The 26295-nt window shown below is 38.2% G+C and overlaps 2 protein-coding genes across 3 annotated transcripts in view; one reads left to right on the forward strand and one right to left on the reverse strand.

The window, feature by feature from the left end:
* LOC143024743 (sorting nexin-17-like) overlaps window positions 1-8543 on the reverse strand; it is a 49071-nt gene extending 40528 nt beyond the window's left edge. The window contains exon 1 of the mRNA XM_076183847.1: window positions 8306-8543. Within this exon, the coding sequence (XP_076039962.1) occupies window positions 8306-8365 (60 nt within the window). The 5' untranslated portion in view covers window positions 8366-8543. The remainder of the gene's footprint in view (window positions 1-8305) is intronic.
* Window positions 8544-8870: 327 nt separating this feature from the next.
* Window positions 8871-25702, forward strand: Ak2 (Adenylate kinase 2). Of its 2 annotated transcripts, none has more exons than XM_076183852.1 (7): window positions 8871-9057; window positions 14463-14580; window positions 14848-14966; window positions 19712-19879; window positions 21413-21527; window positions 24271-24418; window positions 25124-25702. In XM_076183852.1, the coding sequence occupies exons 1-6, from the start codon at window positions 8944-8946 to the stop codon at window positions 24375-24377; spliced, it is 741 nt and encodes a 246-aa protein (XP_076039967.1). In that variant the 5' UTR covers window positions 8871-8943; the 3' UTR covers window positions 24378-24418; window positions 25124-25702. The 2 variants fall into 2 exon arrangements, with proteins under 2 accessions (XP_076039967.1, XP_076039965.1); XM_076183850.1 differs by having other exon boundaries at window positions 24271-24351.
* The last annotated feature ends 593 nt before the right edge of the window (window positions 25703-26295 follow it).

Genomic DNA, 26295 nt, shown 5'->3' on the forward strand with positions numbered 1-26295 from the left:
ATTACTTGATCAATTGTTGCCTTGAGTTTCACTAAATGGAAAACATACAGCCCAACAGTGGCTGGAAACAGTCCATGGAACTTCCTATAGATTTCTCTGGGACAAAACTGGACCATTGTCTGTGTTGTATCAAAGTGGAACTGTTATTGAGGTAGGGTGGGGAGAGTAGTTGCTGGCTGTCAGCTCTCCATGTGTGAAAAAGTCTAAGAAATACAATTGAAGTTGATAAAAAGAGATCTTGGTTCCAGTCCAGAGGGTGAGTGTCAACCACTCAGGGCTCTTGATAGAGGTAAAGGGGTTGATTGGTTTTGAAAATGGGTAGCTTTGCTGTCCATCTTGCAGGATAACCACATGTACGCACCTGTCACTAGTCCCTAGCATATTACTTAATTCTTAAATCACAGGAGTCTTACTAGTGGGAATGGAAAACTTAGACCAATGTCTTACTGATAAGACAAGAGCAATTTTTTAATTTGTGCTATAAATATTTGATCACTAGTGTTTCTAAACATTGCTGGCAAAGGTTCCTACACAAGTCACAAAGACTACATCAGATGCTAGCTGAAGGTATATTTTTTCTACTGGTACCTTATTTATGTCTTTCTAATAAATATTTGGGATTTATAGATTGAATAATTTTTCCAGCAGCAGAATATTCAGGTTGGAAGGAGGTGATTAGTGGAGTCCCACAAGGATCTGTATTGGCTCCAATAATGCTCACTATTCATGTGAATGACATGAGCTTCTATGCAGACCATGCTAAATTGTTGAGGAAAGTGCAAACCAAAATGGATTACAAATCACTACAGGGAGACCTGAATAAGGTTTGGAAATGGAGTAAGAAATGGGAAGTGGACTTCAACATTAAGTGTAGCATAATGGATTTCGGAAAAAGTAAAAGTAGAACATCAGGACAATACACAATTGGAACTAAGGAGGTAAAGAAAGTGGGATCTGAAAGAGATTTGGGGGTAATTATCTCAAGTGACTTGTCCTCTGATAAACAAATAAACAAAATTGTTGGAGAATCCTATTACTTGCAAATATCAATAAAAGTGGCATTTACCTATTTGGACGAAGAAATTATAAATATATATATATATATATATATATATATATATATATATGTATATATATATATATATATATATATATAAATATATATATTAGCTACAATAGTAAGGCCTAGACTGGAATATGTGGTGACATTATGGTCACTCAGTACAAAAAATAATATAAAGAAAATTGAAATAATACAGACAGCAACCACAAAAATGGCTCCAGCACTTTCAAACTTGTCATATGAAGAGAGACTGGCTAAATTGAAGTTACCGACTTTGGAGCAAAGAAGAGAGGTGACCTACTGACCATTTATAGAATCATGAAGGGCATGAAAATACTTGATAGAGAGGACTTGTTAAATTGGGACAAGAGAAACACAAGAGGACATGAAAAGAAAAACTCAAAAAAAGATAGTTATAGAAGAGATCTGAAGAAGAACCATTTTCCATACAGAGTGGTACTTGGAACAAACTGGACAAAAAAATAGTGTGCAAAAACCATACGCAAATCTAAGGGCAAACTAGACACTGCGAGATACAAAGATGGGACACCATGAGCGTAGCTCCCCTTCCTGTAAGATACAACTGGGTAAACTAGGTAAATACATAGATTGTCCAAACTCAAACTACCAACCCTAGGACAAAGATGTGAAAGAGGTGAGCTGGTGAGCTACTGACCATCTACAGAATTATGAAAGGGATGGAAGTCCTTGATAGAGATGATTTACTAAAGTGGGATAAAAGAAAAACAAGAGGACATGAAAAGAAACTTAAAAAAGAGTTATAGAAGAGATCTGAAAAAAGAATAGTTGACCACACAGTGGTGGATATCTAGAATAAATTGGATGAGGAAACAGTGAGTGCAAAAACTATACAAGAATTTAAGAAAAAACTTGATGCTGAAAGATACAAAGAAGGGTCACTACAAGCATAGCTCTCTTCCCATAAAATACAACTAGGTAAATACATCACAAAACAAACACCCAAAGGCAGATCTAACTCAACTCCATTAAATTCTATAGACTGCATTCAGGTCACAACCCAATACTCTAATAGTAACAGCACAAAACGGGGTAAGAATTTCACAACTGTATTCCCACGTGTTGGAATATGCAACTTACTTGGGTGGAGTAAGTAGGATGGAGATTTCCCAAACTTTATCTCACACAAAGACTCAAGACACATTTGACTTGCGCACCCCTTCTTACAATGGGGTCATGGGTATGCATACACATTCACAAAGTACCTATTTCCACTAAATAGCTACATAATTAAATTGGGTAAAGTCTGGTTATACTAGGATATATTTCATTATCTATTGTTATGGATTTTCAAAAATTAGTGATAATGATTTATCACCAATGGGCTATGGAACTGGTATAAAACACATGGTATATTACTTGTATCAGGATGGTTTTCCACTACAAACTGCCAGAGCAATGTCAATATCATTACCAAGATTTCTTAATAAAATTAATCAAGGAAACCCTATGACGCCCCAATCAGATACATTTAGATTAAAAAAAAAATCTAGGTATTTCAATGACTGACAATTTTTTTTTATTATTTGAACTCTCAATTAACATAGGAGTTAGAAATACACTACATAAACATAAAATATTCTAACAAGTCCAATTAAGAGATCGAAGATAAAACATTATTTTTTTTTCTTTTTTAAGTGCACACCTACATGATATAATAGAAAATTGAATATTGATTTTGTAAATTATAATACATCAACATATGTTTTTCTTGGCAGAAGTCAATAACAAAAAATGTTGCTAACAGCAATACAGAAATGAATGGAGTCACGACTCCTTGAGACACTATCTCTGTTTTGATAGATTTGGAGTTCAAAGACTATGACCTCTAGAATCAGAGGTACTGGATTACTAAATGCAGGTTAGGTAGGTTAGGTTAGAATAGACGAATTTATCATACTTTAATTTCTTTGACCTCTGCATCTACCAAAACAAAGATGGCATCTCAAGCAGCCACAGCCAGTCCTACTAAATAACGCCCGGTAGCGACCGGCGATTTCCTATGGTGCCCGGGCGTTGTGTAAGCCTATTTTTTTCAGTTCCAATGGTCCATATCATATGAATGATTCATCTACTAGTACATACATACATACATATAACAAAGGCTTTTTTCCCCTTACACGGGGGGTAGCCAAAAAGAAAAAGGCATAGAAATCACTCCCACCCATTTCATTTCCCAAATATTCCACTCCCCTCCACCCTCCTCCCTCCCTCCTATCTTGGCACCTCCTGGATGACAGGTCATCCCTGCATCTTGTCCACTGCCCTGGGTCAGAAGCAGTGTCGCAAGACACAGCACATCCACTGCAAGGCCGCTTCATAAATTCAGCAACCCCCCCTCTCTGTCCCCTCATGCAGGAAAGGAGAAGATGGGGAGAAATCCCTTCGGGCTGCGTCAAATTTTTTCTCATACATACTTCCTCACCCCCCATCCCCCACCCACTCCCCCTCATGCATCACAGCCTCATCTATACACAACCCTTCTCCATTCACCCCTATATTCTGCCCTCTCCCATCCTTCCTCTACAGACATTCCTCTCTTTTGTAAAGCCCCTTTCACCCCATCCATCCATTTCATCCTATGATGCCCCCTCATATTCACTCCTTCCACTTCCGGCTTCCACATTTCTTTTACTAATCTTTCTTCACTCATTCTTTCCATGTGTCCAAACCATCCTAATACTCTTTCATCAATCCTATCTCCCAGCTCCCTTTCCACCCCTGTTCTCCTCCTCACCTCCTCATTTCTCACTCTATCTAGCCTAGTAACCCCCATCATACTTCTCAGACATTTCATCTCAAACACATTCAAACTCCTTCTCTCTTCCTCCCTCATGTTCCATGTTTCTGCCCCGTACAATGCTGTTGGCACAATCACTCCTTCATATAACCTCCTCTATCCATTCCCAGATGTCTATTTCTCATTATACTTTTTAATCCACCAAGGCATTTACTCGCTTCTCTCAATCTACATTCTACCTCCATCCCCACTCCTCCCTTTCCTGTCACATTCACACCCAAGTATCTGCAACTATCCACTTCCTTGAGATTCTCACCCTTAGTGCTCACTTCCAGCCTACTGTCACTCTCTTCCCTTGTACATCTCATCACCTTACTTTTGCCCACATTTATCTTCAGCTTCCTTCTTTCACACACCTCAAACTCTGTCACTAACTTCCTCAATCCCTCCTCTGATCCTGCTACAAGCGCAGTGTTGTCCGCAAACAACAGCTGGCTCACCTCCCACTTTTCTCCATTTTCTTTAATCATCTCCAGCCCCTGACCCACTACCCTTGCATTCACTTCTCGCACCACCCCATCCATGTAAAGATTGAACAGCCAAGGCGACATAACACATTCCTGACGAAGTCCCACCTTTACCTCAAACCATTCACTCTCTCCATTTCTAATCCTAACACAAGCTCTACTACTCTCATAAAAACTCTTGACAGCTCAACAGCTTTCCTCCTATCCCATATATCTGCAGTACCTCCCACAGTGCCTTCCTGTCTACCCTGTCGTAAACCTTTTCCAGATCCATAAAAGCCCAAAAAACATCCTTACCTTTTCTTATAGCTTTCTCACATATCTGTCTTACCACAAAAATCTGATCTACATATCCCCTACCTGTCCTAAAACCACACTGTTCCTCACCAATTACTCCCTCTGTTCCTCTCCTAATCCTCTCAATCAAGATCCTCCCATAAGCCTTCCCAACTACACTCAACAAGCTGATCCCTCTGTAACTACTACACACACACTTGTCCCCCTTTCCTTTGTAAAGCGGAACTATACAGGCACTCTTCCAGTCCTCTGGCACTCTACCCTCTCTTAAACAAACATAGAATAACCTCACCAGCCAGTCCACCATAACTGTACCTACTCTCTTCAGACATTCTGCATGGCATCCATCCAGACCAGGTGCCTTACCTGCTCTCATCATCTTAACAGCTGCTTTCACTTCATCCTTCCTTATTTCTCCTCCATTTTCCTCACTCACCACTCTCATTTTCTTAGCGCTTCCCACTGCAACTACCTTTCCCTCCCTATCCTCCTTCACATTTAGCAACTCCCTAAAATACTCTGCCCACCTTCCTCTCACTGCATTCTCTTCCATTATCATCTCTCCATCTGCACCTTTTGCCTTTTCTTCTCTACTTGATTTGCCTCCTCTTCCTCTTTTAATTTCCTTCCAAAACATCTTTTTATTACTTTCAAAATTTTCTGTCATACTCTTTCCCCATTTCACATCTGCTCTCCTCTTTGCTTTCTTTATCTTATGTTTAACTTCCTTTCTCTTTACTTTGTACCTCTCATACAATTCCCTCATCCTAATTTGTAGCCAATCTATGAATGCCTGCTTCTCTTCTACACCCTTCTTTGCTTCCTCATCCCACCACTCACTACCCTTCTTTCTATTTCCTCCTGCCCTCCTTGTTCCACACACCATCTTTGCACACCTTATGACTCCCTCCTTGAACCATCCCCATTCCTCCTCCATTCCTAGTTCTACTCTATCCTTTACTCTCTCCCACTCCTCTCTCAACTTCTTCTTATACTCATTCTCCTTTTTTTCCTCATTTAAGCAGTTCACTCTAAGTACCTCCCTACCTTCTGCCCTTTTCCTCTTTCTCCACTCTCAATTTACCTTCCACCAGGATATGATCTGATATTCCCCCACTCTCTCCCCTTAGAACATGTACATCCTTAACTCTTCCTACCATGCTCCTGGTCACCACTATATAGTCCATTAACGCTCTATCTGCCACCCTTCCATCCACCACCCTCTCCCAAGTGTACTTATGCTTGACTTTCTTCTTAAACACTGTATTTGCTATCATCAACTCTCTTTCAAGACACATCACCATCAATTCTCCACTACGTTTTTTGCATTGAACTCCATACTTCCCAATCACTCCGTCAATTGGTTCATGTCCTACCCTAGCATTTAGGTCTCCCAATACGACTACATTGACATTTCTCCCTAATCCCTCTATGCACTCATTTATATCTACCCAAAATGCCTCTCTTTTATCTACGCTCTTCTCACTACCAGGCCCATATGCACTTATAAAAACCCACATCTCCTTTCCCAGCTTCACCTTCATCCACATCAACCTTGATGACACCTCCTTCCACTCCACTACCTGCTTACTTATCTCTTCACTTACTAGTATAGCCACCCCTTCTCTCCTTCATCCCCTCTTCACTCCTGAGTACCTCCCAGCTACACTCCCAAACTCACAGTTGCCCTTTCCTTTCATTTTAGTTTCACTAAAAGCCAGTACATCCATCATTCTTCTCACAAACATACTACCTATCTCTTCCCTTTTACTCTCATCTGTACCACATCCACACACATTAAAAGACCCAAACCTTAGGGTACTGGTTGGAAAGCTCCCAGACCCTCTTATGCCTTAACTTTCTTTTTTAGGAATGTCCCCTTTTGGGGTAGAAGGACTCCTAATCCCATCCCCCATCCCTTTTTTGTCGCCTTTTACAACTCAAGTGGAAATACTTGTTTGCTGTATTCTTTTCCCCCACCACAGGGTAGGTAGGCAAAAAAAGGAAATGAATATTCAGAGAAATGGTACAGGACAGTAACAAGGTGTTGGGGGATAGCATAATGGAGGAACAGTCATAGTATAAAAGTGTCATCACTTCTCTATGTATAGTTTTCCTTTATCACAGACAAAATGATGTGTGGCTCTAGTCCGTAAGGGCGCCCCATATAGACCCTAAAGTATCAACTGCATGCTACTTTGCCACAATAACATGCAGCCAATACCCCAGACGGGGTAAAAAAAAAAATTAATTTAGCAGGAGAAACGATGCACAAATCGGAAAATCCTTTGCTGAATTTAGCACCCGGACTGTGGCAGTGCCTCCGTCTTTGTTTATGTCCGGTCGTTGGAAAATGTGGAATGGCTAAATTACTGGTGGTTAGGTTAGTTTAGGACCTAACCAAACCTAAACCACCGCCATGGTCCGGGTGCTAAATTCAGCAAAGGATTTTCTGCTTTGTGCATCGATTCTCCTGCTAAATTCAGCAATTATTTCATGAATTCACTAGAAGATGAATCATTCATATGATATGATCCATTGGAACTGGAAAAAAAAAAAAAATACACACACACACAACGCCTGACCACAGGAAATCACTGGTCACTACTGGCTGTTAATTAGTACGACCCGTCACAACAGCTACATTTGTTTGAGTATCACTTTTGGCAACTTTTTCTGTTACTAATATTTGCCATAAGAAATGTATATTATGATGATGTATTATAATTTACAAAGTTAATATTTAATTTTCTATTACTATATTACGTAAGTGTGCACTTCTAAAAAATTACCAAAAATTGTAAACCGTGATATGCTTCCAGCTCTTAGACTTAGAAATTGAATACTAAAACAAAATATATACATGTACACATATTTCTATCAGAAGGGAGCTATGATCAAGAACTGAAAATAATGAATCATGAATACAAACTGAGACAAGATTGTTTACACATCAGCAACAAGCAAACGAGGCTGCTTGAATACATCGATATCCTCGAAAGAAAACAGCAATGAAATTTCAAGAAGTATGAAGCTGAAGATAAATCCATTCTCCAATCACAACTGGGTGACAATCTTAACTAGGCTGCTTGGCAGGCTGTAATTAGTAATTACCAAATGATTAAAACAGACCAGTTTTAAATCACAGTATGGTGAAAACAGCCCTCTCCTTTCATTTTACACTGCACTGGTCTTCTACAAGGCTCCTGAATTAATGAATTTGAGTTAATTCTGTGTAACTTCCCTAGTGCATTTGGCTTTGCTTAGGAAAGTAAACAAAAATAGATCACTGTAATCTAATAACAGAACTTATATTTGCAGTTACATGGTTCATCTCAGGCTCTATCCAACAAGATTAACTTTCCCTGAATTTAGGAGCAAAGTGGCACAACATGCATCACAAAGTATATAAAAAACAATCATGATCATCTATGCAATTCCACCAAACTTTTAATTTCTACTTTTTCGTCCCTACAACTCGACCACTTTGATAACTTCAATATCATTATTACAAAATATTACAAAACTTGTTGAAATTGTAGTTGGTGGAATAATCTGTACATAAATCGGGTATGAAACTTACTTATGTCTTGGCTAATTTAATTTATACGTCAAGTTCTCACATCTAAAGGTACGTACCACATATGTACTTCCATTTTCTTCCTTACAATCCTGTGTGTCTGGTATTGAGAAGTGCATCTTTACATCTAGACCCGTTATCTAACATCTACATTAGTATAATGTACGGTGGGACTTATGACTTTGCTTTAAATGGATGTGGTGATATCAATGGCTCTCAACAATTCTACATCACAAGTTTGTTGACATCCGCTAGTGACATCTGTAGGAGCTTTCAATAACTAATGACTGCCGGCCTGCATGGGATGTAAAACAAGTTGTTGAATAAATAAGGAAACGTACAGTACATATGATTTGATATAAGATATTCTTGTTGAGGTAAAAAATAAATAGGCATCTTGCATGGTCTCAGGTAACTGTAAACATTTTATAACATCTCCAAAGCTAAATTGAAATGTGTCGCGAACTATAAATGTTGAAGTAGCAAAGAATATAAGTGTTACGGAAACCTATGTACTTCTAAAATAAGTTCAGAAAATGAGCTTTGAGCTTAATAAAGGATCGAAACTAGCTGTGAGTCCGAGATAAAAGAAAGTTAGATCCTCATGTTTATACTATTATATAAGTTATTACCACCGTATCCACAGTACCGCAGACGAACCAAAATTTGGAAGAGGGTATAAGGTGAAACTGCAAGGATGGCACCAAAAACTGAGGTACAGCTTGAACCAGAGCTTGGCTCTGGTTCAGGGAGTAAGCTAGGAATCAATGCCATCCTTATAGGACCACCAGGAGCTGGCAAGGGGACGCAGGTAAAATATTACACATTGTCATATTTTTAGTTAGTCAGTGGCAAATTAGCATAGCATACAACCGTAACGAGGTTCATTGTGGAAGAAAGTTAACCGAAGTTGTATAATTCAAGTAATCACGATAAGACTGATGACAAAATAAAGACTCATTGTAAAGATGGAAAGGCATCATAATCCAGTGATAATGAAACGAAAAATCAGACCATGCTAAAGGACCTTTAGCCTAAGCATGGTCGATTTTCTTTTCAAAAGGAAATTGTTTGATGAAAATCAAAATGTATAGACTAGTCACTGTTTAAGCCCTTCAACGTAGTGACATACATTATGGAACTTGGTCTGGTTAATGGCCTGCTCTATTAATAATTAAGGTGAAAGGCAGATTAGGGACAATGAGTTATGACCAGTTGTTATATTCTATGGTAAGTGGAGGCAACTTTAAACTACCATGTCCATGGCATCATTAGGGATGAAAGGTCATAGTTTCACTTTCAAGATGTTTCATGTTCACACTTTCTTTGGTAAAATAATACTCTTTGAGGCTAGGTGGTTTTCCTCTGTAAGATGCATTGGCCAAAATAATGAAGTATTTACTGAAATTAGTAAATTTTTAGAAGTGCACACCTATGTGATATGGAAATAGAAAATTACATATTTTATTAGCTAGGTCAACATAAGAATGGAATTCCTGATATTTGAGCTGAAGTAGTTCTCATGGGATGCAGAGTGTTGCTATGAGTACAATGCAATTTGAATTATTCATCAAGCTGTCGTAGTTCCAAAGATATCGCATTTTGAAGGGTACAAAATCAGGCCTATTTTGTCCCAGAAAATCAGGCCAAAATGTGTGTAGGTTATAGCATGCTTCAACAGACACATCTGCATCGGCAGTTGAAATGTCGCAATATGTTTGATGTTATCCGATAGTCCGACCCAATAGGAAAAAAAACTAATTTGTTCTTAAGATTTCTCAGCTCTCCTGTAATACCCTGCCCTGGTTTTGGTATTAGAATAATCTGTGAGACTAGTGCTGTAGTTTCGTTTATTTGGGTCTGTTGCCCATTTAATGGAGTTTTTAGCTCATTTTTCACATTGAAACAAATTTTTTTTCAATTAACTGCTGAAAGCAGGCCGCCATGTTTATCTTATGTTTTTATGTACCGACATATAACTGATTATGTGATTGGTTGAAATTTACTACAATCGTAGTAAATACACTCACGTGACATTATTATGAATTAAATTTCCTACGGTATGTAAATTTGGCCGTTTGAATGGCATGCGCATAAAATGATGCGCTATTGGCAGATGTCATAGACGATGGCACCTCTAGGGTGTTTGACCTAGCTAATTATATAAATTAATACATTATGTATTTACATTTTTCTTGGCAGAAATCAATAACAGCCACAGTGACTGCTTGAGACTCCATCTTTGTTTTGATAGATGCATAGGTTCAAGAAATTAAAGTATTATAAATTTGTCTAACCTAACCTATATAACCTCTATTTAATAATACAGTAACTGTACTTCTAGAAGTCATCAGGGTCATCATCGTCAGGGATGTTGACGGCTGGTTTTAGCATCTGATCAAACTGCGGAGTGTAGAGAAGTTTCATAGCTTGAAGAAAAGCATGAAGCTCAGCTCCATAGCTCTGTTTTAAAAATACATAGTCTGGTGATGTTACTTGGAGTGAGAGAATACTTGTTACACAACATCAATACCATTGACAAGACTGGACAGACAACAACTTGGTGTCTCAAACCAATCATCACAGCTCCTTTTGGTAATATATTTACTTTTAGCAAAGTTTTTTATTCTGCCAAGAAAAATGAATATTACATTGATGTAATTTACAAAATAGATATTTGATAGTTTATTGCTCTATCATGTAGGGGTGCACATTTAAAAAAGACATTGACAGACTGGAAAAAGTACAACAGCGAGCCACAAAACTGATTCCAAATAACAAAAATAAATCATACGAAAATGGACTAAAACATATGAATCTGTTTTCCCTAAAAAAAACGTAGACTCAGAGGTGACTTGATACAAGTCTTTAACCCCTTCCATACGGTGCCGCACACGTAGGCGTCATGGACTTAGATCTCGGTGGCAGCAGCCAATGCCAGCCGTACGACGTGTCGTAATAATACTCACATCATAAAATATAGTCACCGCTTATATCGATCGTTCTCTCTTCACCCGTGAATTTTGATAACCATAGAAAATGCGATTACAAAAGAATTAGAAAGAATGTCATTATGGAGGGGCGACTACAATAAATATAATCAAGACGCCGATATGGCAGCCTCGCGAATACACTCGCTCCCCATGACGCCTACGTGTGCGGCACCGTATGGAAGGGGTTAAGATTCTAAAGGGAATTGACAACATCAAAAGTGACAAAATTTTCACACTGAATGAGAATCAGACAAGAAACAATGGTCTCAAACTGTCCAGAAATAGGTTTAATTTGGAAGTTGGTAGAAACAACTGTGCCAACTGTGTAGTTAATGAATGGAATAAACTTCCTGCAGAGGCAGTGCAATGTAGTTCATTTCGAAGCTTTAAGAATCATTTAGATAAACATCTAAGCAAGATGCTGTAATGACTATCATTTATTTTATATTATTTGTTTTGTTATCATTTGTCCGTTTGTTTATTATTATATGCTTGATTCTCATTTATCATTAGGTAAATTTATTATTATTTACTATTTACCTGTTTGTTTATTATTTAACTATACCTAAGTATTTATTTATGTATTTGATTTATTATTTACATTATTATAGTTTTTATTTATTAATTTATTTATCATTATTATGATTTGTTCCCCATCTCACCTAGATATGGACCAAAAGGTCTCCTGTCGGCATGCTCCACCTTTGTAATCCCTTGTACTCCACAATTCTCCAAGTCTATCATGTCACTACATCATGGCTCTATCTAGTCAAAATTATCCCATTAAATTTCTTGTATAGTTATGTTAACCAAATTTTTAATTATTGGTATATCATAAAGCATGTCTTATAAACAATCCATGCCTTGACAGCAGCCAGTGTAAATAAATCAATGTTAGGGACATTGTAAAGTTCTGTAACCCAAAAGCACCTGAGGGTTTTATCTTTACAAGCTAATATTTGTTGTGGCTGATCTTCACAAGCTCATTCTGAAGTTAGATTAGATAAAGTTATCTTTAATTAAATGGCCATCATAGGGCAATTTATATTTACAAGATCATATCTAGGGTAACTTATCTTTACATAGATATGCTGGGGTTACTAATCTTTACATAAATACTCTGGGGTTACTAATCTTTACAACATCCAATGTTGGGGTAATCCTCTCTCTTGTTGGTAGGGCTTTTATTGATAAACATATTGCTATTTCTCTCTCTCTCTCTTTCTATCTCTCTTTTTTCTAAGTAATAGTAGTAGTAGAATCTTCATTTCTTTCTCCACATTTTCCACTGCTTCCTTTAGTGGAAACTACCAAAAGTTTTGAAGCATTCAAACCACCCAAAACAAAAGTGGTTCAAATGTAGTTAGATACTGGTTTTGTCTGGAGCCAAGAGGTTGTACCCGTGGGTGGAGATGAGGATTTTGATAGGTTTTTGAAAATGGGTTGTGGGGAGGCACTTCTCTATCTCAAGCATTCATCATGAATCAGACTGTCGCTACATCAGTAATGATTGTTGCCTCGAGTTTCCCTGACTGGAAAACTGTGGCCGGGTAGGCCTTCCCATAGATTGCTTTGTTAAGGTATTTTGGACTGTTGTATTAAAGTGTGGACCTGTCTTTTTCACTGGCTCAAATTAGCTGGAAGTGGGTGATATTAGTCACCTGTGAAATGAAAATAGATTCGAAGTGTGAAAGGTATTAAAAATTAGTGCTCCATACAGAATTATTGATTCATGGAATAATTTGGGCTAAGTAATAGTAAAGTATATAAAAAAAGACAATTTAAGGTCAAGATTGACCATTATGAACACTGAAGCACAATCCTATGAGTATAGCTGTTATCTTGTGCTGTATAATACAGCTAAGTATAGCTAGGTGAAGTGAAGTGGGGTAGTATGTGTGAGTAAATTTTGACGCAGCCCGAAGGGATTTCTCCCCATCCTCTCCTTATATGCAAGGGGAGACAGAGAGGGGGGGTCGCCGATTAAATGAAGCGGCCTTGCTGTGGATGTGCTGTGTCTTGCGACACTGCTTCTGACCCAGGGCGGTGGGCAGGGTGCAGGGATGACCCGTCATCCAGGAGGTGCTCAGATGAGAGGGAGGGTGGGAGGGGTGTGGAGTGTATTTAGGGATGAAATGGGTGGGAATGTTTTTATGCCTTTCCCTTTTTGGCTACCTCCCTTGTAAGGGGGAAAAAGCCTTGGTATATGTATGTATGTATGTATAGCTAGGTAAACCCATATATTCATAACAAAAGGCCTTTTTCCTCCCTTATAAAGGGGTTGCTTAAGTCAAAAGGTACATCTGCCTCACATCCATTCCCCTCATTCAAAGCCCATTTATCATCCCTCCCATTTTAGCACCTCATGAATGATGAATCATCTCTGTCCCTTGCCATACTGCTTCAGTCAAAGGAAATGTAGCACTTCCATAGTAGGGCCCAATAACCTAAGCTGGTTTACTTAGCTTTATTACATGGGAGCCCCCCCCCCCCTCCATCACCTACATGAAAATTGCTATGAAGCAGACAAAAACATCCCATTTGATCACATAATTTCTTCTTCCATTTGCAACCCATTTCCACGCACTCATGCCTTTTGAATGATCTCTTCATTGCTTGGCAGATGTTTGTCTTGCATCCAATACCTCCTTAACCCCATACATCTACTTTTTTGGTGTTCCTCTCAGGTTTACTCCTTCCACTTCTGCTGTCCACATTTTTTGCCAGTCTTTCCTCATTCTTTCCATGTGCCCAAACCACCTCAGCACTTCTTTATCAACCCCATCCTGTGGCTCTCTTTCCACCTCAGTTCACTGCCATACCTCCACATTTCTGTCTCCATTCTTGTAAACCTACCATATTTCTCACACACATTTAGGCTCTTGCTACCTCCCCAAATTAAAAATCCATGCCCCAGGCTTTGTCACTTGGAAAATTAACTTTAAAAAAGGGTGCAAAACTGTTCACCTTCCCAAATAGTGCAATTGGTAGAATACACATCCAGAGATGGGTAATGCACAAAACAGAAATTAATTAAAAACTAGTTATTTTTGGCTACCTCCCTTGAAAGGGGGAAAAAGCCTTGGTATATGTATGTATGTATGTATGTAGTTATGACAAGAAGATGGAAAGTAGTGTAACCACAAAATACCAAAAGTGTGTGTATTAGCTGTGCAATACAGAATGCTAATTTTCTAATGATTATGATTGCTTATATTTACAGGCCCCTTTACTTAAGGAAAAATACTGTGTGTGCCATCTAGCAACAGGTGACATGTTGAGAGCGGAGGTTTCTTCAGGGTCGGAGTTAGGAAAGGAACTCAAATCTATTATGGATCAAGGTAATGTAACTAAGCAGAATCAACGTAATAAATTGTTTTCTTGCTACCATATGTGTATCCTCCAAAGATCTTATTTTAGTTATTTTTGTTTTTAGTGTGTGGCTGGTTTCTTGTAAAGTTTATATATGTTATGTACACCTTTATTGCCATTCTTTTGATTAAAATTTTATTATTAAAATATAATTTGGAATTGTATACTTGAAGATTAAGAGGAATGAAAATGAGTGAAGCAGAGGTTGATAAAAATTTTATGTTGATGTGTGTCAGGGAAACTAGTTAGTGATGATCTGGTGGTGGGAATGATTCGACAGAACTTGGACAAGCCCGAGTGCAGAAATGGCTTTATCCTCGATGGTTTTCCACGGACAGTTCCCCAGGCTGAGAAGGTTAGAGAATGGTTCCTTTTCAATTTTTAGCATGTTCATGTTTGCTTTAAGAATGAAGATGTATGATATTAATTTTAAGCATCATTGAAGGACCAGTGATAGGTCCCTCTTTGTGGTGATTGTGTAAGATGGATATTGGAGAAAAACATCTCAGTCCATCTTAAACTATTAATACCCTCACCTCAATCTTGACTTACAACTTGATGTCAGGACCAGGCCTTAGCTGTATCCAACTCTCCCTCCTCCCTCTCACCCCTTCTTTCTCACTCTTGTTCACACCCTCTCCCCTCTCTATTGACCCTTACTCTTATTGCCCTCTCTCTCCTTCCTTCTCTGCCTCTCATCCCTTCTCTTGTCCACTCCCTTTCCCCGTCACTCTTACTTACTGCCCACCCTCTCTCTCCATCCTTCCCCCCAATAGTGTCCTTGTCCTATTATCCTCCAATTTTTCACATGAGGTGAATTAACAATTGTTGATTGCCACCCCCTTTCCTTCCCATCCTCTTCCTTCTGTTCCTCTTCCTCCTCCAGGTAGGTGATGATATACTGTAGAGACAAAACCATACTAATACAACTCTGACATCCCATAGTTTCTTCCCATAAAGATGTACAAGAGGACTTAAAGACTGGTGCAGGCTATTTGTGGAAAGCAGCAGGTGTCTAGTTACTGAAAATTGCTGAAACGTTTGTTTAAAAATATTATTATTAGTTTGAATTAGAACTTGAAGTTTAATGTATTCCACATCAACTTTTTGTTAGTAATAATCCTTTGGTCAAAGTGTTTTATATGGCCACCCCTTTTGGTATGTGTATGTTGTTTTAATCAAACTTGAATAAGTGTTGATCAATGTTCCTGTTCAAAAAATGCACAAATTGAAAGCTAAATGGCAATCAATCCTTCAGTCTGTTGCTCCTGGTGTCTTGCAGAAGACTTACAGCCTACAAGAAACCAGTAGCAAAGTGGCAAAAATACACAAAAAAATGTAAGAATTTTTTTTTTTTTTTTTTTTTTTTTTCCAGTATTTTTCCATAGGCAAAGCAGCAGAGATCATAAGCACTATAGTGAAAACTAGCAAGAAAGTTTCAGAGGCAAAAGGAATACATTCAACCCTAACTATACACCAGAGATAGCTCACCTTTATGAAAAAAGGAGATAAATGAACTCGAAATGAAACCCATGGAACAATAAAAACTAAAACTAAATGGAATCATAAAACACTAAAGTATAAGAAAACTGGGTGAAACACACAAAAAATATAGATGGGAAAATAAATTACGAACGTGAAGTATGATAAAAATATAATTAAAATAATAGAAATAGGTAAAATTAAATGAGGCAGCTGTGCTGTGTTTTGCTGCATTGGTTCTGACCCAGGGAAGTGAACAAGATGTAGGGATGACCCCTAGTCCAGGAGGAGCCAAGAAAAGAGGGAGGAAGGGGTGGTGAATGGGAGTGGAGTGTGTGGGGATGAAATGGGTGGGAGTGGATTTATACTTTTGACTTTGGCTACCTCCCATGTAAGGGGGAAAAGCCCTTGGTATATGTAATAGTAGGTAGAGAAGTATTTGAGGAGTCCTCACCACAGGCAGAAATAATGATTAAAAGTTACCATTCTGTCTTCACAAAAGAGACCAGTATATTGGAGAAGTGAGGTAATCAAGAATTTTGGTTTGGGAGATATAAACATGGAAGTGAGGGCAGTATCTTGAAGAGATAAATGTTCTGACCGACTGTCAGTTTGGCTTCAGATGTGGAAGATCCTGTATATACGTAATTGTAGTATACAGGAAAGGATTATTGCTACTTGGGGTCCCATTTCCTATTCACTTTTTATATATTTTATCATACCTAGGTTCATGTACACTTCCAACTTAATATATATCCTTAATTTCCAATTATCATATTCAGATTTGAACTCGTGTATTGTCTGAGCTTAGGCTATATTATTTCCTAACCTATTCCAAGATTTTATGCATCCATATGAAAAACTTTATTTCTTCACATCCTTCAGACAAATGGTCTTTCTTGATTTGATCCCATGACGTATTAAAGCCCTCCCATCTTTAGTCAGATCTCTTCTATTAGTGCAATCTATCACCCTTAGTGACCTGAACACTGTAATCATATCACCTCTTTCTCTTCAATCTTTCAAAGTTGGCAGACCCATTGCTTTTAGTCATTCCTCATTTGGTTTATCTGCCAGGCTAGGGACCAGTTTGGTTGCTGTCATTTGTTTTCTCTCAATCTTGTTTATATCCTCCACTGTGTGGGGACAATACTGCTGGTGCATATTCCAGTCTTGGACGGATCAGGGTTTCAGTGAGTTTTTTCATCTCTTCATCCATATAGTGAAATGCCTCTTTGTGATCTGCAGTAATCAGTGTGTCGCTCCCACAATCTTGCTGATATCGCTTGTTTGCGAAAACGTCGTCATAACTCAAAATATCAAATTTTTCAGGAGAGGCATTTTAAAGTTTCAAAACGCTCTCAATATTATAAAAAGCCCTCAAACACCATAGGTGGAAAAAATTTTGGAGCATCAAATACGCCTCTAAAGTTTATAGAAGTTGAAACAATCATAATCTTTACTAAGTCTAAAATATTTGTTGGAACAAGTTGGAACATGTAAGGTTATGTCGTTGGGACATTTAGCACTCCCTAGCGGTCAATTTTTGAGCTACAGATATGACACTGTTACCAAAAAAAATCTGTGTTTGAAGATGAATATGTCTGTATAGATAACTCAAAAATTCAGTTTTTTGAGTTATGACAACGTTTTCGCAAACAAGCGATATGTCTGTCAGGTGACAGGCTGTCTTTAATCAATACACCCAAATCTTTATCTTCTTTTGCATTGTAATGGGTTCACTTCCCAAAGAATAATTTAAGGATGCTCTTTTGCCCTTATTGCTCATTTCCAGTACTTAGCATTTTTTTGGTATTGAACTTCATTTCCCATTCTCGGCTCCATGCAAAAAGTAATGTCTTGATCGTTTTTGCAATAGTCTACTGTCCTCCTCATTTTTCACTCTTCTCTTGATTTTTGCATCATGTGCAAACATGTTGGCATAGCTTGTAGTTCCTTCCATCATGACATTGACAGATAAGAAACATTATTGGTGCAAACACTGAACCTTGTGGAACTTCGCTCATTACTGTTCTCCATCTTGACATCTTATCCTTTACTAATGTCCTCATGTATCTCTCCTTCAAAAAGTCTTTCATCCATTCTAGTAGTTTGCCACTCAGTCCTCCAACATGCTCCAATTTCCACATAGTTGATTGTGAGATACTTTTAAACCTTTCAAGCTACTTGAGAGTGATCAATTTCCTGCAAGAGAGGGAGGGCCAGGTGGACTGTGTGTACCTTGACCAAGAGAAGGCTTTTGAAAGTACATCACAATTAACTTTAGTGAAAATTGGAGCATATTGAAGGACAAATAGGCAAAGCACTCAAATGGATGATGGATTTTTTTGAAGGGAAGGTACATGAGTTCAGTAGTAAAAGATATGTCGGAATGAAGAGCAGTTACCAACAGTGTTCCACAAGGTTCAATGCTAGCACCAATAATGTTTCATATCTATGTCTGTGATGTGACGGATACAACAAGGCAAGCTAACATCCAGTATTTTTGCTGATGCAAAAATCATAAGAGTGAAAACCACGGATCTGTATGTTAAAGCAAAAAGATCTATACACAGGTGGTCATTTATCTGTTTTTGTAAATATTATTTGTCTGTTTCTTTATTATTTATATATATTTATTTCTTTCCTTATTATTATTATTTTATTTTGTTTATTTTTTGTATCTTTTTCTGGAGTTATCATTCAATTGATTCATTACTCCAGATCTCTCTTGCAGGAGACCCACAAGTCTCAAGTAACTGGCAGTAGCCACCAGTGGTCCATAAGTCACTCACAGAAGAAATATTGTGTTGTTGCCTGAGTTTAGCTAGGGTGGGACAGATGTGAGGTGAGTTGTCTTGGGTGTGAAAATACATCTGAGATAGTTTCTGTAGCCAGGGCTATTCTGTGTTGGTACTCTCTTGATGCTGGATGGTGACCAGAAATTAGTTATGCCAGTAAGGTTGTTGCCTCTTCAATGGAATTTTTCTGTGGGGCTTATGTCTAAAGGTGTTTGATGTAATTGGGTTTTTGGCGTGCTTGTTTTGTGATCTAAATGTGAATGTATTGTTGTATGGTGTGTTGCAGGTGGTGAGTTATTGTAGATGACTGAGTAGTATTTTGCTGGTGTATGTGTTTTGTTGCATGCAATTAGTAATGCTTGTGTGAAGTAATTATATGGGTGAATAGGGTTGAGGGATTTTGCATAGAACTATGTACCCATCATTTTCTGTGTGTAGATATTCTGTTGAGGTGGTTTTGGTTCATCCTGTTACCATTCTCATTTTGTACATTTTTGTAGGGTTTTCCTAATCATTGGTAACCATGCTGTGTAAGCATAGTTCAGTGTGGTTCTCAAGAATTGTTTGTACACTAATTAGTTTTCTTCCGTCCAAAGCTCTTCCCATCAATTACAGTAGATTTTCACTGACTTCTGGACCAATTCAGTGGCCATCGCTGGTTACCCAAGGCCTATCGTTCTCTTGCAAGAGAGACATTGGGCAGCAGTGAATTTTTTTTTTTTTTTTTTAATTGTGTAGCAGGCAGAAACTTGTATTTCTTGTACTAGTGGTGATTGAATAGGTATAAGTGTAACCTAAACAGTTGTATTATTGACAGCTGGATGAGTTGCTGGATCTAAGGAAACAAGATTTGGATGCTGTAATTGAATTCAACATTGATGACAGTTTACTGGTACGTCGTATTACAGGACGGTTATTCCATCCTACATCAGGACGCTCATATCATGAAGAATTCCATCCACCCAAGGAGCACATGAAAGATGATGTAAGTAACAAGTTTGGAAGTAGCACTACAGATAGCACATACATGTGGAAGAGTTGTCTAGCAATGATTACCCAAGCTGGTGGGGGACAAGATCATCCCGCATTCCTAAGATTCTGAGATAATAGGAGGAGTGGTTGGTTGAGTTTTATTTACAAGTGTGTGTTTTGACATGACATGATATTCTTATAAGGAGGGAAAAGGCCTTTGATACATATATACATACATATATGGCTGGGTCAAAGGAGGGTTTAAAGCAGCTAATGACAGAGTTTAGGTGGGTAATTAGAGAAGAAAGCTGAAAATAAATATGGGCAAAAGTAAGGTAATGAGATGCACAAGGGGAGAGGGTGGGAGTGAGTTGGAGGAAAGTCTAAAAGGAGAAAAGCTAGTGGAAACGAATATTTTTAAGTCAAGGATCACATGTAGCAGGGAACAGAGGAATAGGAGTGGAGGTAAATTATAGAGTAAGGGAAGTAAGTGTGGTGGTGTGTGAATGAAAAATGTCATGAGCATATCTGGGGATGAATGCTTAGAGAAGGCTGTAAGAATGGGTGATTGAGCTTACAACACTGTACGGGGCTGAGACTTTGAATTTAAAGGAGACCAAATAGACGAGTCTAAATGTGTTTGAGATGGTGTTTACAAGAACTATAGTGGGGATTACAGGGACAAATAAAGTGAGAAATGAGATGATGAGAAAGGTAGGGGATGGAAAGGTAGCTGGTAGATGTGGTCATTGAAAGAATAATGGGATAGTTTGGGTATATGGAAAAATGAGTGAAGAAAGACTACTGAAAAGAGTGTTGAAATGATAGGTGAATGGAAGGAACTTGAGGGGAAGACTGAGGATGAGATGGATTGATACAGTGAAGGGGGCCTTGGGCAAAAGAGAAATATCTGTTTACAAGAGGGAAAATGTAAAAGATAGGTCCAAGTGGAGAGTGGTTGTGAATGATAAAGTGACAAGGCCCAAAGGAATTTCTTCATGACTTATATAATTACTTGAGTGTACAAAGAGAGAGAGTCACCAAAAATTAAGTGTGGGTAAACCAGCCTTGCTGTGAAGGTGCTGTCTTCATCCATAATGAGCTAAGATAAAAGTGGAAACAAATGGGCATTGGATGAGTGTGGGATGAATGAAGGGTGGCTTTGGTAAAGGGGAAGAGGCCTTATGGCACATGCATGTTTGTTTTTTAATGGATGTATTTTGCAGGGTACTGGGGACAGATTACTTTATATGTTTGTAGCATTGTTGGGATTGTTTGGGTTGAACTCTTCTTTGTTTGGATGATGTGGGTAGGATATTGTACATCTTAGAATGTAGTACTATTTTCATGCAATAGCCTTATTTTCATTAGATGTTGAATACAAGTTTGAAAACCATTGGCTCCAGTTTTGACACTTGTCATAGATTAAGAAACAAGTTGTGAGGACTTGTATTTTTAAATTAGAACTACATATTATTTTACTGTTGTGACCCTTTCCATGCAATATATGCTTGTAATTTAATCCAGTCACTTTATTTGTTTCAAGATAACTGGTGAACCACTGATAAGACGGAATGATGACAATCCAGAAACTTTAATGCGTCGTCTGACTGGCTACCATAAGCAGACCACACCTCTAATTGAATACTACAGCCGTAAAGGTTGGTACAATGTATATAGATATAACCATACTATCTACCAGTCATTGTATCCATTAAGACATACCACATACCAAGATTTAATTAAGAATTTGCATTATTGTAAAATCCTGTATATTTAGCCCAAAGCTTTGACTGCTAACCTGCCAAGTCTTGTTCTTGTTTGTACCTCCGAGATGAACCCAACTGTAGCTTAGTGAACAACACGCATGACCACAATGAAGTGCAACAATTCATACACATTCACCCTCTCCTCTCCTCACTCTTCACTCACATTGCTCTCAGCTAGAACAATGTGGCAGGAGACAAGGATGACCTTCCCTTTGTTTGAAAGGGGTGCATTAGATTGTTGTAACTAGTATAACATGGATGTTATTGATCATCATTTAACTTATAAGTGGTAAAGATTTTTTGGTTTCCATGTACTTTGACTTGGCTTTCCTCTTACAAGGGAGAAAAGAGCCTGAATATTTATGTGTGTTCAGAATATTGATAAATATTGTGAATAACTATTGTCCCCGTCTGGGGTATTGGCTGCATGTTATTGTGGGGTTAAAAGCTGCTCAGTAGCATGCAGCTGAAACTTTAGGGTATATGGGGTGCCCTATTGACCAGAGCCACACATCATTTTGTGAGAGGAAATCTCTATTCATAGAGAAATGATGGTACATTGTTATACTGCAACTGTCCCTCTGTTATGGTGTTGTTGCACCCCCCACTCTAAATACTGTTCTGTACCACTTCTTTGAATGTTCATTTCCATTTTTTCACCAAACCCTGTGATGGGTGAGAATACTACTGCCGAGAGTTCCCACTTGAGTCTTAAAAGGGGACAAAAACAGGACAGGGGTAGGGACCACCCCCTCTCCCTCCCCAAAAAAAAGAAAAGGAAAAAAAAAAAGAGCAAAGGCATATGAGGGTATGGGAGGAGTTTTCCAACCAGAACCCTAAAGTTTGGGTCTTTTAATGTTCGTAGGTGTACAGATGAGAGTAAAATAGAAGAAATAGGGTGTTGGCATTGAGTGAAGTTGAAAGGGAGAGCCAAGTTTTAGTTTGGAAGTGTAGTTGGGAGGATGTTAGGAGTGGAGAGAGGACGAGGGAGAGGAGTGGCTCTACTGGTAAGTGAATGTGTTGTGGAGTGGAAGGAGGTTTCTTCAAGGTCAATGTGGATAAAGGTGAAACTGTGAATGGAGATATGGGTTTTGTAAGTGCATATGGGCCTAGTAGTGAGGTGTAGAGGAAAAGAAAGCTTTTTGGATAGATTTAAATGAGTGCATAGAGGGATTAGGGAGAAATGTCAATGTAGTGGTATTGGGAGATCTTAATGCTAGGGTAGGAAATGAACCAATAGACAGAGTGGTTAGGAAGTGTGGAGTTCCAGGAAAAAATCATAGTGGAGAGTTGATGGAGATATGTCTAGAGAGTTGATGATAGCAAATACAGTGTTTAGGAAGAAAGACCAGCATAAGTACACATGGGAGAGGGTGGTGGATGGAAAGGTGGAAGATAGGGTTTTAATGGACTACATAGCGGTAACTAGGAGAAGAGTAGGAAGAGTTTTGGATGTACATGTTCAAGGGAGAGAGTGGGGGAATATCAGATAATGTTTTGGTGGAAGGTAATTTTAGAATAGAGAAAGAGGAAAAGGACAGAAGGTAGGGAGGTACTTAGAGTAAATTGCTTAAATGAGAAAGAAAAGGAGGAGTACAAGAAGAAGCTGTGAGATGAGTGGGGGGGAGTGAAGGATAGAGTAGAACTAGGAGTGGAGGAGGAATGGGAATGGTTCAAAGAGGAAGTCACAAGGTGTGCAAATTTGTGTTGAACAAGGAATGGTAGTGAGTGGTAGGATGATGAAACAAAGGAGGTTGCAGAAGAGAAGAAATGAACATTCACAGATTAGTTACAAAAGGATGAGAGAATCACATGAGAAGTACAAAGAAAAGAGAAGTAAAGGATAAGATTAAGGAGGCAAAGCAGAGTGGATGTGAAATGGGGTAAGAGTATGACAAAATATTGAAAGTAATAAAAAAAAAATTGGAAGGAAATTAAGGGAAGAAGAGGAGGCGAATCAAGTAGAAAAGAAAAGGTAAAAGGTGCAGATGAATTAAGGGAAGAAGAGGAGGCGAATCAAGTAGAAAAGAAAAGGTAAAAGGTGCAGATGGAGAGATGATAATGGAAGAGACAGTAAGAGGAAGATGGGAAGTGTATTTTAGGGAGTTCCTAAATGTGAAGAAGGATAGGGAGGGAAAGGTAGTTGCAGTGGGAAGCACTAAGAAAATGACAGTGATAGATGAGGAAAATGGAGGAGAAATAAGGAAAGATGAGATGAAAGCAGTTATTAAAATGATGAGAGCAGGTAAGGATGGATGTCATGTTGAGTGTCTAAAAAAGGGAGGTACAGTGATGGTGGACTGGCTGGTGAGGTTGTTTAATGTTCGTCTAAAAGAGGGTAGAGTGCCAGAAGACTGGGGCAGTGCTTGTATAGTTCCACTTTACAAGGGAAAGGTTTAAATGTGAGTGTAGTAGTTTCAAAGGGATCAGTTTGTTAAGTGTGGTTGGGAAGGCTTCTGGGAGGATTTTGGTTGAGAGGATCAGGTGAGAAACATTGTGGGTTTAGGACAAGTAGGGGTTGCATGGGTTAGATTTTTGTGGGAAGACATATATGTGAGAAAGCTTTAGGAAAATGTAAGGATAATTTTTGGATTTGGAAAAAGGCTTATTTAGTAACCAAATTTTTTACCTGCAGGTTTGCACACAGCCATAGATGCATCTCGGCCAGCAGGAGAGGTCTTTAGTACCATCACCACCATCTTTGAGAATGCTAAGAGTAAGGACATTGTCATGTTTGTCTAAGGACTAGATTCTTCCCATTCTTTGATCAGCTATCCTGCAAGGTATTCTTGCATTTTTAGTTCATTCTATGTTCATTTGCTTTACCAGATAGTCTTCTCGTCAAGGTTGATTTGTGCCTAACCTTGTTTGTATTAGTTAACATTTTATTTTTGACTTGTATAAATTAACTAAAGACTTAACCCTTTTTATTGCCAACACTTTTTTTAGACAAAAGCCGAGGTGGAGTAGCTGTCCAATTTTGGAGTAGGCATTTAGGGCAGCATAAATGATAAGTTTGTGTAGAGTGCCATTTTTGCTGTTTGTTAGGCTTTCTCCCTTGTAAGGGAGAAAAAGCCTTTGGTATATGTATCATATTTGTCAAGTAATCTTGTTGTATGAAATTTAAAACAGATTTGCTTCCCAAGATACTTTATTTGTACTAGTATACAGTATGAAAATGTACTATTTAAAAATGAGATCATTATTCTCAAGTACCTACCTGGCATATATTTGAAAGACTATCTTCAAGCAAATGGATTTTGATGAGACTGGTCAATATTGCAGATTTGTATTTTTCATGATCTGCAGAATTAAATATGCCAGTTCTTGGTTCCTTAAGTTTGGCAGAATTATTTGAAATATGATTTCACTTACTATTGATGAAGAGATGAGAAGAATGCTATGAAGTACTTGGAATATCTACATTGTAATTAATAAATATGTTGTATCATTGATTTTATTCAGTATTTCATGTTCTTGTGTTACAGAATTTGCAGCAAGTCTAGGATCACAATAAAACCATGGCAAGGTAGCAGGTGTGCAAGAGGGGGCGTTAGTGGACTACAGCCACACAAAAACCATTTGTAGTTTGGGTAAGGAATGGATCTGGGGCCTTTGTGCTTTGATCCCAACCAGCAGTCAGGACTGCCATTACTGCTTAGGAAGGTTAGGGTTGTTCTTTTGTGGAAATTCTAAGAGCTGTCAGTAGTGTAAGGAGATGTTATTTTGTGAAGAAAAGTGTCCATTGAAACTGACCTTGTGACTATCACAAGACCAGTGATATGACAGTTTATTTTTATAATCTGATGTAAATAAAAAGAAGGACCCTGTTTTCATGCATGTATAATTGGCTGTAGACAAAATTAGAGGTGTGAGGTTGCTTGGCCCAGTGATGTGAGGTTTGCCCGCTGGGAGTCTGAATTTTTTGGGAAAAAAAATTAAAAAAGTAAAAGCCCCACTGTGCCTAGTGCTTCTGTATTATTGTGATGGTGGTGAGACTTTTGAACCTAAATTGCAAGGCTGAAGTGAAGAATTTCTTATAGTAAAGTTTAGATGAGTAGTACAAACATCCTTGAATCACTCAAGCATTTGACTTTGGGGGAGTTTCCATTTATATGATTGACAGCCATGTTCCTTTAATACACAGTTCACTCATCGAGTTGGTTTTGTACAGATATGCTTTATATATATATATATATATGCTCATGCCTTTGTGTACAGTATTTGATCTTTGAGATTGCTCACAAGCAAACGAAGGACAATCACAGATATTCTGTGAAGTGATGTCAACTTCATTCCTTTCACCCTTCCAATAGTCAAGGGTTCCCGCATTATGATAAAATTGGCTGATGGCAGCCATAAAAAAAAAAAAAAAAAAAGTTACAAGAGTTACCATGGATAGATTAATTAGGGAAAGTGCCCTTCTGGTAAGCATATGATTTCCCTCAGCTTAATAGGATTGTTTGTCAGCATCCAGAAAATGTATACAAGATGACAACTGTCATAGATGAGTTCATTTTATATTTTTGTTAGCAAAATGATGCATGCAGTAACATATGCCAATATTTAGCTCATAATTGTGTAAATAGACTGTTGCACAATGTATCACAGTTTTATAGGCCAATAATTTCAAACATGTGATCTACACAATGTGGATTTA

The sequence above is a fragment of the Oratosquilla oratoria genome, chromosome 4, assembly GCF_046742065.1.
Source record: "Oratosquilla oratoria isolate Oo_2021 chromosome 4, ASM4674206v1, whole genome shotgun sequence".
NCBI classification, from domain to species: domain Eukaryota; kingdom Metazoa; phylum Arthropoda; class Malacostraca; order Stomatopoda; family Squillidae; genus Oratosquilla; species Oratosquilla oratoria.